This window comes from Saccostrea cucullata, unplaced genomic scaffold, assembly GCF_032062105.1.
Source record: "Saccostrea cucullata isolate Sc308-1 unplaced genomic scaffold, CSIRO_AGI_Scuc_v1 ctg714, whole genome shotgun sequence".
In the NCBI taxonomy this organism is placed as follows: Eukaryota; Metazoa; Mollusca; class Bivalvia; order Ostreida; family Ostreidae; genus Saccostrea; species Saccostrea cuccullata.
Genome location: NW_026926696.1, coordinates 77,501 through 91,061, shown reverse-complemented (window position 1 = coordinate 91,061; position 13,561 = coordinate 77,501). Strand labels below are relative to the sequence as shown.

Genomic DNA, 13,561 nt, shown 5'->3' with positions numbered 1-13,561 from the left:
GAATTTGGAAAAATTAATCAAGAATCGAGCGCACTTTTTTTGTGCGCAATAAATATACAGTTTTTTCAATGGGTGGTACTGTAGCTCTCCGGTCTATCAATATTTTTTTTCGGAGAGCTACAGATCTGCAGCTAGGTGAGAGTGCATTTCAATATAATAACCATAGGTTTCAATCACTATTGAAATACTAACACTATTGAAATAATTATTTAATAGTGGGGAAGAGTGCATTTCAATATGATTACCATAGGTTTCAACCACTATTGAAATACGACCAGTATTGAGAGTTTTACTTCGTAATTTTTAATTTTTTATCCAAAATTTCACAAAAATTTGATTTGGAGTGAAAAATATATAGTTTAATAATTAAAGTGCAAAAATTAATAAGGATGGTTTTATTTAGGGAAAATGTTGAACATCACAGGAGGTTTACAATTTCTTCATATTCTAGAAATTTATCATCTGCATCATTTTCAATGAAATCAGACTGAAAACTATATATCAATCCAGGCATCCATATTTTGTTTGTATCATCTGACCTTATATGAAGATTTAGATAGTTAGTGAAATATTAATTTCAAAAGTGATTATTTTAAAAATAATTTTAATTATCAAAGTTGCTGATAATACTTCAATACTAAAACCATAATTTAATCCATATTGAAATCTTTATTCAAAAGTGAATATTCTTTCAATTGTGGTTGCAACCTATGTTTGTTATTGAATTGAATCTCACCCTCTATTGAAATAATTATTTCAATAGTGGTCGTATTTCAATAGTGGTTATCACCTATGTTTGTTGTTAAAATACTCTCACAACCACTACTGATATAATGCTTTCAATAGTGGTTGTATTTCAGTAGTGGTTACTAGCTATGTTTGTTATTGAAATGCACTCTCAACCACTGTTGATATAATTATTTCAATAGTGGTCGTATTTCAATAGTGGTTACTAGCTATGTTTGCTATTGAAATGCACTTTCAACCACTATTGATATAATTATTTCAATAGTGGTTGTATTTCAATAGTTGTTACTAACTATGTTTGCTACTGAAATGCATTCTCAACCAGTGTTGATATAATTATTTCAATAGTGGTCGTTATTTCAATAGAGGTTACTAACGATGTTTGTTATTGAAATGCACTCTTAACCACTATTGATATAATTATTTCAATAGTGGTCGTTATTTCAATAGTGGTTGCAACAGTGCATGCATAGACCTACTGCATTAATCATTGATTTTCTTCTAAAATGTTTTGCATTTCCCCGTTAAAATTTGTATCGACATAATATATACAATTATTTATTCAGAAAATTAAAAACCAAAAGTAACAGTATTCGGTGTGGTTCTACATAGATATATTATATATCTTCAAATTTTACACAGTGATACACGTCTGTTTAACATTTGATAGCATTTGAATGAAATTAAAAATATTAATATCTCTAACCTTGAGATCATTTTACTTACCTGGTTTAAAACTGTGTAATCTGACAAGATCCTATCTATATCTCATGTCCCACAGTACTTTGTTCTGATAATATAGTAAGATCAATTGAATTACTCTTTTGACAAAGTAAACAATAAGCTACTGAAGGAATTGCTCAATACACTGTACCTCCGCAGGGCTGTCAGAACTCTGCGCAATAAACACGTTAACATATATTATAGCGCAGGACGGTGATTTAAAGTGTTTCAAAACTTTGCAAAGAAATCGGTCAATTCAAAAGAACACATATTGATTCATTACAGTACAAAAAAAATACCGTATTTTTAAATATAAATCTTTAAATAGCTTTGTGTAGCGTACACCACATTTTTGTATTACCTTTTAACGAGTGTATCTTAGATATCAAACTCTAGGGACAAGCCCCCTTGTATGATATCTGAAAATACACTCGTTAAAAAGTACTCTATATGTTATATAAGATGCATTTAATTTGATCTCAAAAATGAACTGTACAAACAAGTTTCCCGAGAGGTCTCCAGACAGACTGTATTTTAAAACGAACGATTTTTTTTTATATAAAATATTCATGTTTTCTCTTACTCGGTGCTGAAAATAAGCTCGTCAAAAGTGTTATATAAAGGCTACATTTTCTAAACTGACAGTACTGTACATCATGCTTATAAATCGTTATAATAAATACCTTGTTTTCTGTACTGTTCCTTGAAAGGGTCATCTTGTTCAAAGATGAATCTTGTTGCAAAATGCTACCTCGGCAAATCTGCGTATAATAGTTAGATATACAAAGAAGGAAAGTAATTGAAGACGACTGGTTTGAAATTCTTTTGTTGATAGACAGATAGGTATACAAAATATTTTTTAAAGTGTATTTGTTGGACCTCAGTCATGCACTAATTGTCTGTATGAAAAGAAAATGGAGAAATTAAATCATGATTAAATGTTCAAAGCACAGGCACCTGGCATTACTTATTTTTCTTTTGATAAAAAATACTCTAATAATACACGTGAATTATTAAGAAGGAATGTTTTTTATGCCCACGGATCGAAAGATCTCGGGGTATACTGTTTTGTCCTGCCTGTCTGTCTGATTGTCTCTCTGCCTTGTCCATAACTATTGAGTGGGTGGCTTCATATTTCACAGGTGTATTTCTTGTGACAAGACCTTTCTTTTGGTAACTCCAAATTTGACCTTTTGACCTTCACCTTGGACTTTGGCCTACTTTAACAAAATAAAAATACCACACTTTAAATTTAGCCATAACTTTTGAACACTTGGAGATAGGGCTTTCATCCTTCACATGTATATTCATTGAGACAAGACCTTTCAGCTGGTATAAATATCTTGACCTTGATCTGAGAGTTTGACCCATGTTTTAAAAACTTTAACTTTTGTCATAACTTTTAAAATAGTTAGTAGTAGGGTTTTCATATTTTATAGGTGTTTTCCATGTAACAAGACCTTCCTTTTGGTACCAACACTTTTGACCTTGACCTCTGGAGTTTGGCATGTATTTGAGAGAATTCAACCCTCTAGCCATAAACTGCCGTACGGGGGCATCAGTATTTCACAAACAAATCGGGGTTTTTTTTAATTAAAAGAAAAATAAGTGACGTCAGTTGGCTGTGGTTCATAAAAAGAGTAATTTAAATTTTAGCACACCCGAACTGAAAGCTGAAGCATGATTTATTGATAAAATTTTATCTGTTATTTATCTTTCGCTTCGTCTTCAAATTTTCGACTTCTAAAGAAACACAACTCAGCAAAACGGTGAAATTCCGTATCCTCTATAAAGAGGATCGAGATAAAAAAGAATTGGTGAAAATTTTCTGGCAATCTTTTAAAAATCTTCTCAAGAATAAGATGAAACATAATTATGAAAGTTTCATTACATAGCTTAGATTCTAGTTTACCTCTCGAATTAGAATGGGACAATTGGTAAGTTATGTACTATGGATGTGTAGGATGTGTTTTTTCTGAAAAAAAACAAATCTTTGATTCTTAAAATTGTATTAATTACAAAATATATCCTCGGGTCAAATTTGAATTAATTCAAATCATGGCTAACGGGTTACGGTGGGACCACAATTGACGGTGAAATTTTAACATAGGAATATTATATACAGACTATTATGAATAGCAAAGAAATTAATGGACATATTGATTTTTATGCCCCCAGGACCGAAAGATCCCGGGGATATATTGTTTTTATCCAATTTATCTGTCTGTCATTCTGTCTGTCTGTAGTCAACTATAAACTAGCTTATAACTATTGAGTGGGTGGGGCTATGGCTTTTATATTTCATAGGTATATTCCATGTGACAAAAGCTTTCTTTGGGTAACACCTCTTGACCTTCACCTTGAAGTTTGATCTACTTTTACAAAAAATACCACATTTCAACCTTGGTCATAACTTTTGATCAGTTGGAGGTAGGGATTTCATACTTTACATGTGTATTTATTGTGACAAGACCTTTACGCTAGTATAAATATTTTTTACCTTTTGACCTTGACCTAAGAGTTTGACCCACTTTAAAGATACTTAAACCTTTGTCAAAACAACAGTAAGAACTAGTAGGGGTTTATTATTTCACAGGTGTATTCCTTGTAACAAAACCTTTCTTTGGGTACCAACACTTTTCAAGGTCAAAAGTGTTAGTGCCCAAAGGAAGGTTTTGTTACAAGGAATATACTTGTGAAATAATAAAGCCCTGTTTCTAACTGTTCAAATGTTATGACCGTGGTTAAAGTTTTTAAATGTGGGTCAAACTCTTGTCCTGTCTGAATTAATTGTAAACAAATATAATAGGGGGCACCTGCTATAGGCAGCATACAAAAAAGTTTCCCCACCCCCAGTGAAAGACACTTAGAGAAATAGCAGGTGCTCCCTATTATATTTGTTTACAATTAATTCAGACAGGACAATAAAATGATATAAAGTCATAATTGTATCACTTTTTTCATAGGGGTGGATTCTACCCAGAATAAGGAAAAATGCCTGTTGTAGGCAGGGTTAGATAAGAATTATTTAGTACAGCAGAGTTTTAAACACTTTACTTTGCATAAGCATAAAAAATTTTCTATATCAGTCTTTTCAAAACCTTTCAATTATGCTTAATTAGCTATGATTTATCAAATTTTGGAGCATTTTTCCTTATTCTGGGTAGAATCCAACCCTATGAAAAAAGTGATACAATTATGACTTTATATCATTTTATTAACATCAAAAAACAAAATCATATTATTTTATAAATATTTTACCCATTACATTGACAACTGTATCCAGATTTCATCACAGGAATGAAAGTTTTTCACTCTTTAGAACAGTACTTGCAGCAGGGAGGGGCCCTTCATTAAGATGGTCACAGATTCCAAGACACTGAAGTGACAGGCCTCAAATTTCATACATGTATATCAGTATTAAAGTATAAGGTCTTTGAAAATTACAAAATTGACTAATTCTGGGATAGGTAAATATGTAAGTATAGGAAAAGAGCACCAAAGACCCAGATTTTTACATCATTTCCTGGTTGAACCAAGATGAAGCAGAGTAATAAATGGGTAGGCTTTACCTGATTGGCTGAATTCAGGTATGTAAATATTTTCATTTTAAAGTAAAAATATTAAGGTTTGGATTAAATGATGGAATGTGGGAATACTACAGAAAATATAGAAATACCATGGGAGGTTGTAAGAGTGGAGATTAATATTTTTGGCAGGGTGTCATTTACTGCCGATCGCTGTAAGTTCTAAATAACTGCAAATTTGACCTATAAACGCTGCGGCACGGTATATTTTTTCCGTGTTTTTAATAAGTGCTAAGAACGAACTTTCATATGATATCAGAGATTTGTTTGAAAGGGAATTAGTAAATTACTTGGAGGGCGTAAGGTTTGTATAGAGTTCTATGGGAAATTAAGGTTATCTAATCCTCAAGTTCTGAAAATCAGGCATTGAGCAATTGAAAAGGCAGGGGAGCCAGTCAAAGCGCCCCATAATAAAAACGTCCCGGTCAAAGCGTCCCCTAATTTTAGTCAAAGCGCCCCATGATTTTGGTCAAAGCGTCCCCTAACATATTTTCATAGAAAAAAATACCGCCCCCAAATTTTGGTCAAAGCGTCCCCTGATTTTAGTCAAAGCGCCCCCTAATATATTTTTACAGGAAAAAAAACGTTCCGAGTCGATCCCCAAAAAATGGTCAAAATGTCCCCTGATTTGGTCAAAGCGCCCCCTTATAGAATTTTTTCGGGTAACTGCAAAACAATGATAATATTATAAATACAAAACAGTTTTATTCCGTAACATGTTTGTAAAAATATATTAGGGGGCGCCTTGACCAAAATCAGGGGATGCTTTGACCAAAATCGGGGACGTTTTGACCATTGCTTTATTCCGTACATGTTTGTAAAAATATATTAGGGGGCGCCTTGACCAAAATCAGGGGACGCTTTGACCAAAATCGGGGCGTTTTGACCATTGCTTGGGGACGGTTCCAAGACGATATTTTCTAAGAAAAAAATGTAAGGGGGCGTTTTGACCAAAATCAGGGGACGCTTTGACCAATATTTGGGGGCGTTTTTGACCAATACTTGGGGGCGGTTTTGTAACATCATTTCACTGTAAAATTCTATAAGGGGCGCTTTGACCAAAATCATGCCAAGAAATCTCGTTCGATTTCGACAGCGATGGAGTCAATAAAAGTGTAATTGATGCAAATCACCCATATTCCCAAAACGCCGGCAAGACAATTTACGGCAGCAGACTTCTGGGGGTGGATCCTAGGTTCTTAACTTTCTTAGTTACAGAAAAAATAAACGTCTTCCCCAGGAAGTAGTCCCTTATGCCCTAAATAGTTCCTGTCAAAAATCTTTATTTATTTACAAAATACGTAAAATGTCAGAGGCACTGGTACCAAAATTTATATTTTAAAAAGTTGGATTGAAGAAAATAAGAAAAAAAATCAACAGAAATTAAAATATTCACTTTTAAATGAAAATTGTTTACATAGCCAATCGGGTAACGTCTACCCATTCAGTACTCGTCTCCATCTTGTTCAACCAGGAAATGATGTAAGCGTCCGGGAATTTGGTACCCTTTTATCTATATTTCGACGCGGTACTTCCACAACTACCAGATGCCAATTTGTACTAAGAAAAAATATTTTGAAATTGAATTACGTAAAAAAAATGAAAGACAGCTTATTTTTTTTTAAAGAATTACTTTACTATAATTAATTTCCTTCCCTATTTTTGACTCCCGCCCCCCCCCCCCCAAAAAAAAAGACAGGGGGGGGGGCAAATCTTCTAAATAATTAGTATTCTACCTATAATTTAAACCCAGTAAATTTTAAGATCCCTCCCTCAAACCTGCTGACATTAATTGCTTGGCGCACATCTCCCCGGGGAAGAATCACAGATTAACGTTAATTCGGCTTTTATTGAGTTTGCTATATGGAGAGAATGCTAAGGTTTTCTTGGCATGTCAGGGGACATTTTGACCAAAATCAGGGGACACTTTGACCAAAATCAGGGGACGCTTTGACCGGGACGGTTTTATTAGGGGGCGCTTTGACTGGAGAAAACACCGTAAATCACTTCTAATTTCAAACCATGCTTATAAACTTTGGTAACTAAGGCTAAATTAAAAGAACTTTGATTTTTTTTAATATGCAAGTTTTACTTAGTTTTATGAGGTACAAATGTCAACTTTTAAAATACTGTTTGTCAAAACTTTAAAGAACATTGAATCATACATAGAGGCATAAAATGAAAATTTTTGCATGAAAAAAATTAAATTTCAAGCTTTATTTTAAGACTTTCTAATTAAATTATAAATTAAAGAGTTATAGTTTATGACTGAGGATCGGATATCCTTAAGGGAAAAGTCCACTTATTATTTTCCCATAGAACTCCATACAAACCTTTGGCCCTCTCAGTACTTTACTATGACAATTTCAGAAAAATCCTTAGCATCATTTCAAACTAAGCCCTAACAAAAAATACTGAAAAAAATATATGGTCCCGTAATGAAAACAATTAAATACCTGATTTTAGCCAATGACATAACGCCCACCCATTCAGTGTTCTGTTTAATGTTCCACAAACAAAGCCATGTGTTCATTCGGGGATTTGGTGCTCTCATTCCCAGATCGGCCGCTGCTGCGTGGCCGATAGTAAGATTACCTCATTCTACAAAAGAGTTCCAAATTTCCAAAACACTTGTGCGAGCATAACATTAAGGAAGCTCTAAGCACGAACAAAAAGTGCTTTTTGGACTTGGAGAAAAAATATTATCATGAAAATTGAGTTGTACTTAAGTAGCAACTTATGATATGATAGTGAAATAAGTTAATTAGAAGCAAACCGAACTTGTCTAAGTTGCATTTACAAATTGCACTCGGAAGGCCTTGGATACTAGGTATCATCCGAGGAGCTTCGAGTGGAAAGAAAATACATGTACTGGCTAAACCCCCCAAAGCTCAAAATACTGTAATATAGACAAGTAGATTGTGACAAGCGTCACATGATAAATATAATGTTATTATTTAGCACTTATATGTGATCTTTCTGGGTGCATAACATTTCTGAGGAAAAAAACAGTCAGGGACTTGTCCATATTTTATTAACAATAAATAAATATTGTTTGAAGGAAGAAATCAAGCAGTTTAAGTTAGGTTCCCTCAAAACGCGTATGCTATGCATACAGCGCTGTATGTTATCGTACCTAAGAATTACATTATCTGTAACCTATGAATTGAAACACTGTATTTTTTTAAAAGTAACACTTAATTAATTACTCCACCATGGAGATGGATACAGTTGGTTGGTTTGTAGATATGAACAACTGTTTTGGACATAAGGACTTTAGACTGGGATATGGGGGAAAATTGAATTGATAGGAGTTAAATCGTTCAAAAATGATAAAAGTACGAAGTAGGATTTTTTTTTCAAAATTGAGAGCGAGGGAGAAAGAATACTTTGAACGAGCAACAGCAATAAATTATTTTCTAAAATGACAGCTCAATCCTCCTCGGTCTGATAATTTTACATGCCTACGATTTTATAGCTTTTCTCTAGGTTCAACAGAAAACACCATACACTTACACCTCTCTCCCTCCTATTTTCTAAGTAATAAGTTAGATCTATAAGGCTATCGTAATTAAGGGTCTATATTTACGTACTTAAAATTAATATTGTTAAGAAGGGCGGTTCAAAATGAATTAGACATTACGAAAGTAAATGGAGAGTTCTGTATAACTGTGTCTATGTCATGTATTGTCTACCGGTACGTGGAATTCTTATCAATTAATTTAAATCAGATCACTTTCAAAAAGATTTTTTTTAATCGCGGTTTTGAATTATTTAAATATTTTAGCTCACATTATGGAATTGCAAATACAAACTAAGTACAAGTGATGTTTGTTTTTCAAAAAATGCATAGGATGGAACTTTCAAACTAAATTTAAGATATTCATAGTTTGCTTTAGTTTTACATGTCAAGGCTTATCTTAAATTCCAAGATATGTCTTGTGACAAAAAAGATGTATCTTATGAAAATTCATGATCATACCTGCAGATTTCAATTTTATTACCTGTTATTTGCATCTTAATATGACTAGTATGTGTTTTACAGTATTTTTCAAACAACATGGGGATCTATACCCCTAATTTCTCTTTTTAGCTTTAGCAAATGCGGTTAAAAATAGATACAACATAGACAAAAAACCTAATATTTTATCTAAAATGTTAAATTTTGTGTACTTATTTTCACTGGTATGTATTCAGTATTCTAAGATAGTCTCTTAAGATTTGAGAATTCACGAGAACCTGAATTATACAACACTTCACTCCGAATTATTTCATGAAGCGCGGTATATTCATATGTGTGAAGAGTTGTAGTTCTTGAAACTCATTTTCAATTTTCAAAAATGAAATTCATGTCATATATTTGTTATATTTGTGAATGTCTGGTGACTTGACACAAATTCGTCTTAATCACTGATAATTCTTGAAACAAAACAGTTGATTTGCACCTGTTACAGAAGTGTGTTATAATTCATGGAGTCCTTGTTGTCCTGGTAGATTTATTTTAAATTAACTGAGCTGTTTTCTAATCTGCAAAGAATATAATTAAGAAAATATATATTTGGAAATGTATATAGTAAGGCATGCAAACTACAAATCAACATGATCAAGCTATAACAAATATAGAAAGTATTTGTTATAGCTTGATCATGTTGATTTGTAGTTTGCATGCCTTACTATATATAGTCTCTTTCTAGCTTATTTTCAATTATTTCCAAAACATCTACATTTTGAAGGTACAGGCAAAATGCAGATGTTTTTTCGCTAATGAAGATATGTCAGAAAGATAATACTGTATAAAAATTCAGTAAATGAAAGTTCACAAAATTTGACAACTGTCAAAGGTTATTCAAGGTTATAGCTATAAGTATCTCCAATCATGTACATCTTACAAACATAATAAATAAATATTATTTTCATAGCAAAAAATAAAATAATATTAAACGAAAATTTTATGAACAGATTGAGTTGGATAGGTATAAATCATGACATATAGAGAAAGAAAATCAAACTTACAAAACAAGTGTTTCCACTGTCTGAGTATGTAGAATCATAACAAAATACAGACATTTAAGTTGATGTAGAGTTCATTAAATGCTATTAAAAATCATAAATGAACGTTACGTGGAATGCTACCTTACTTGTAAATACATATTTATTATTAAATTAGTGGTTTATTAAGAAGTTCAGAATATCAATTACCTTATTGCTACTGCGGTTCCAAAAAATATATCCCTACAATTCATCATTATGAGCAAGGGATCATAGTTTGTTATTCTTAATTATTTGTCATTGATTTCATGCCACTGTGACAATGCATTTTAAACATTAAAATAAATCTATGAAAGCTAAAATTTAATTTATTACCTCCTTGATCTTGGTATAAGCGTTTTTCTCATGCATCATGTACTAGTATTTGCTGTTGAAGACTGAAAGGTAAAGAAGTGCGTTATAAATCAAGAATTGTTCCAAAGACTATTACTGCTGCACTGCTATTACTATTGATCATTTTGCAATGAATAAAAAAGAAGTTTAAAACAAGATATATATACCATATCCCATGAGGCAAAACAAACATACTTCTTTAAAATAAATAAATAAAAATAGGAAGTAGAATAAAACCTACCTTGTTTAACAGTAAGGACACATCTATAGGATAAGGTGATTTGCTATATGTTGAAGATTTTATTTTCAATTTGCTCTTACAGATGTTACCACACATTAGTGGCATGGAATGTCCGGAGAATGAAACATCTTGGACACAAAGATCAAGAACAATCTGTAACAATACTGGAAATCTTGTTTATCATTGTCTCCCTACAAACAATTTGAATGACACGATAGAGGACTGCTTCACTCCAATAACAATTCAGCCAGGTTTGAGAACAAATTATTTTCATCCAAATTTAAGAAATATCCCTTTTTGTTACCTGCAATTCAAATAGTGCATACTCGTACTGCATTTCATTGATTATCAATTATTCTATCCCATGATGTTATTGGACCTTTGTTGGGCCAACAATGCTCCTTATGTTGGGCCACCGTATGCATTCAACATTGGGCAATCGGTAATTTGCTCATCGGCCCTTCATCAAACCAACTTGTTGGCTTATTGTTGGGCCAATGTAACAGTTAATATTGGTCCACTGTTGGGCCAAGGTATTCTTTCAATATTGGGCAAACGTCATTTTTGTACAGTTGGGCCATTGTAAGCAATTAATATTGGACCAACAGTAATTTGCTCATCGGCCCTCAATCAAACCAACTTGTTGACTTATTGTTGGACCAACGAACGGATATTATTGAGCCATTGTTGGGCCACTTATTCTTTCAATATTAGGCAAACATCATTTTTGGGCCAACGTTGGTTTGTATCTTATTGGCTCTCCATCAGGACAACTCATTTGCTCTTCACTGGTTGGCCATTTGTCCTCAAAAGTGAATAACAAACTATATATAATAAGGTTATACTGGCTTCGTAGTACAGTTTAATGGTAGAAGCCCTTTAATACTATATATGCTAGATTAATAGTTTAATACATATTCACAATATACATATTCACAATATCTCATAAAATTACATCAACAAGTATTGCATTGTCAGTAGCTCTACATTAATTTTTTAAAAATGAGGAAAAGAAATCAAAATATAAAATTAAATTATAACATACTAGTATTTTATTGCTCACTGCATGAAGAAAACATTTTAAAATAAAGATAAAAAAAATTGATGCTCACTTGAAGCGATACATATAGGGTTACATGACTGTATACTCCCTCTCTGATGTAAATTTATGCACAAGTTCAGTAAATTGCAGGTATCAATAAGCACGTCTAAAAAATTAAACAAAGCCCTCCTGTTCTTAAAATAATACTAAAATGAATCCCGCCATTTTGTTTACTTACACAAAAAGTGTTTCTGTCATCTGCATCGTGTTTGTTACCGACAAACAGACACAGAAAAGGTTAGAACTACAGGTATGTCACAGTACTTAACAGAAAAAAGTTAGGCACTGCCACTTTCCATTTGATCCCTCTCCTAAGTCTCCTCTTCTCTCTCCCGAGTCTCCTCCTCCCCTTTTCTTTTCTTCTCTGTCCGTTTCTTCCTCCCCAATCCCTGTCCTTGGCATACCTTAGCCATTCTTTGATTGTGTTCTCAATGTCTTTTTAGAATCTCCAGTAGCACTAAAATTGTAGTATTTGATACTTAATACATTTGTTACTTTTCTCAGTAAAGAGTAAACATACGATTAAATTTAAAAGTATATCACTATTTGTTTTAAGATGTCAATTAAGGAATAACCGTCTTTTTTGTTTCATGGTGTGATTAAGCGATTAGCTTGCGTGATGAAAGCATTAATTTTATGCATAAAATTTCTACGCTTGATCATCATCATCATCACACCGATTTTGATTCAATGTTGCCCCATATAAATCATTTTTCAAGGTCAAATACATGTATAGAAAATTTGTCCGTACACTGAACAAATTTAAAATGAAAGAACCCAATTTATGTTTTAGTATTGAAAAAATTTTGTTTTGGCTTCAACATGTTTGATAATGTGCTCGACGTTAAGTGTATATGAGTAAAATTAGTGGTAGACTTCGGAAATTTATTCTACTAGACAAAAATTTCAATCTAAATAAGGGGCAAATTATTTATTGTTTTAAGTGTATCAAAACACATTTGTTATTTTATACTTTCATCTATTTTTCTTGTATATAAACAATAAATTTAATCACTGATCATTTATTTTGTTTTGACAAATTATAAGAATTTTAACAAGCCTTGTAAATTCATTTAAGCTAACTTGTATTTTCAAACTGTAGGATTGGTGGTAGATTTATTTCTGATTGTAGAGACGATCGGATTTGTTAATATACAGATTTGTAACAATTAAATGTTAATACAAATTGGCCCAATGTTGGTCCAATATATCGGTCCAACATTGGGCAAGTGAGCAAAATGACACTGGACCTACGTCATTTGCCAACATCGGCCCAATGTTTTTGTTGACGTTTGGCCAACATTGGGCCATTCATTGGGCCAATATCTGTAGAAATAACACTCTACATTGGGCCAACGTTGGCCCGACATATCGGGCCAACATTGAGCCGATGAGCAAACTTACATTGGGCCAATGTCATTTGAAAACATTGGCCCAATGTAACCGATGACATTGGCCCAACCTTGGCACAATGTAAGCATGTCGTCTGGGACAGTGTTGACCTAACAGCACCTGGCCTCTGCACTTCCCAGTGTCTGATTTACACAGATTTGTATACGATATCGTTTAAACTATAAACGTTAATTAAGCTCTGTCGAAGCAAACATATTATAAATACTTACAAAGTGGATGCAGATATGCAAGGTATCAGTCTCATTACGCTCGTGTCAGATTCAAAATGGCGCGGATATTACAAGTAGCCCGGATCAGGGACGTAGCAACCGGGGGGGGGGGGGGGGGGGGCCAGGGGGGCCTGACCCCCCTTTTTTTTTGCCAACA

The 13,561-nt window shown here is 33.1% G+C and overlaps 1 protein-coding gene across 1 annotated transcript in view; it reads left to right on the top strand.

The window, feature by feature from the left end:
* Window positions 1–1,184: 1,184 nt before the first annotated feature.
* LOC134272456 (uncharacterized) overlaps window positions 1,185–13,561 on the top strand; it is a gene marked incomplete at its 5' end in the record, with an annotated part of 13,748 nt that continues 1,371 nt past the window's right edge. Inside the window, 2 exons of the mRNA XM_062754686.1 lie at window positions 1,185–1,210; window positions 10,780–10,931. Coding sequence (XP_062610670.1) covers window positions 1,185–1,210; window positions 10,780–10,931 — 178 coding nt within the window. The remainder of the gene's footprint in view (window positions 1,211–10,779; window positions 10,932–13,561) is intronic.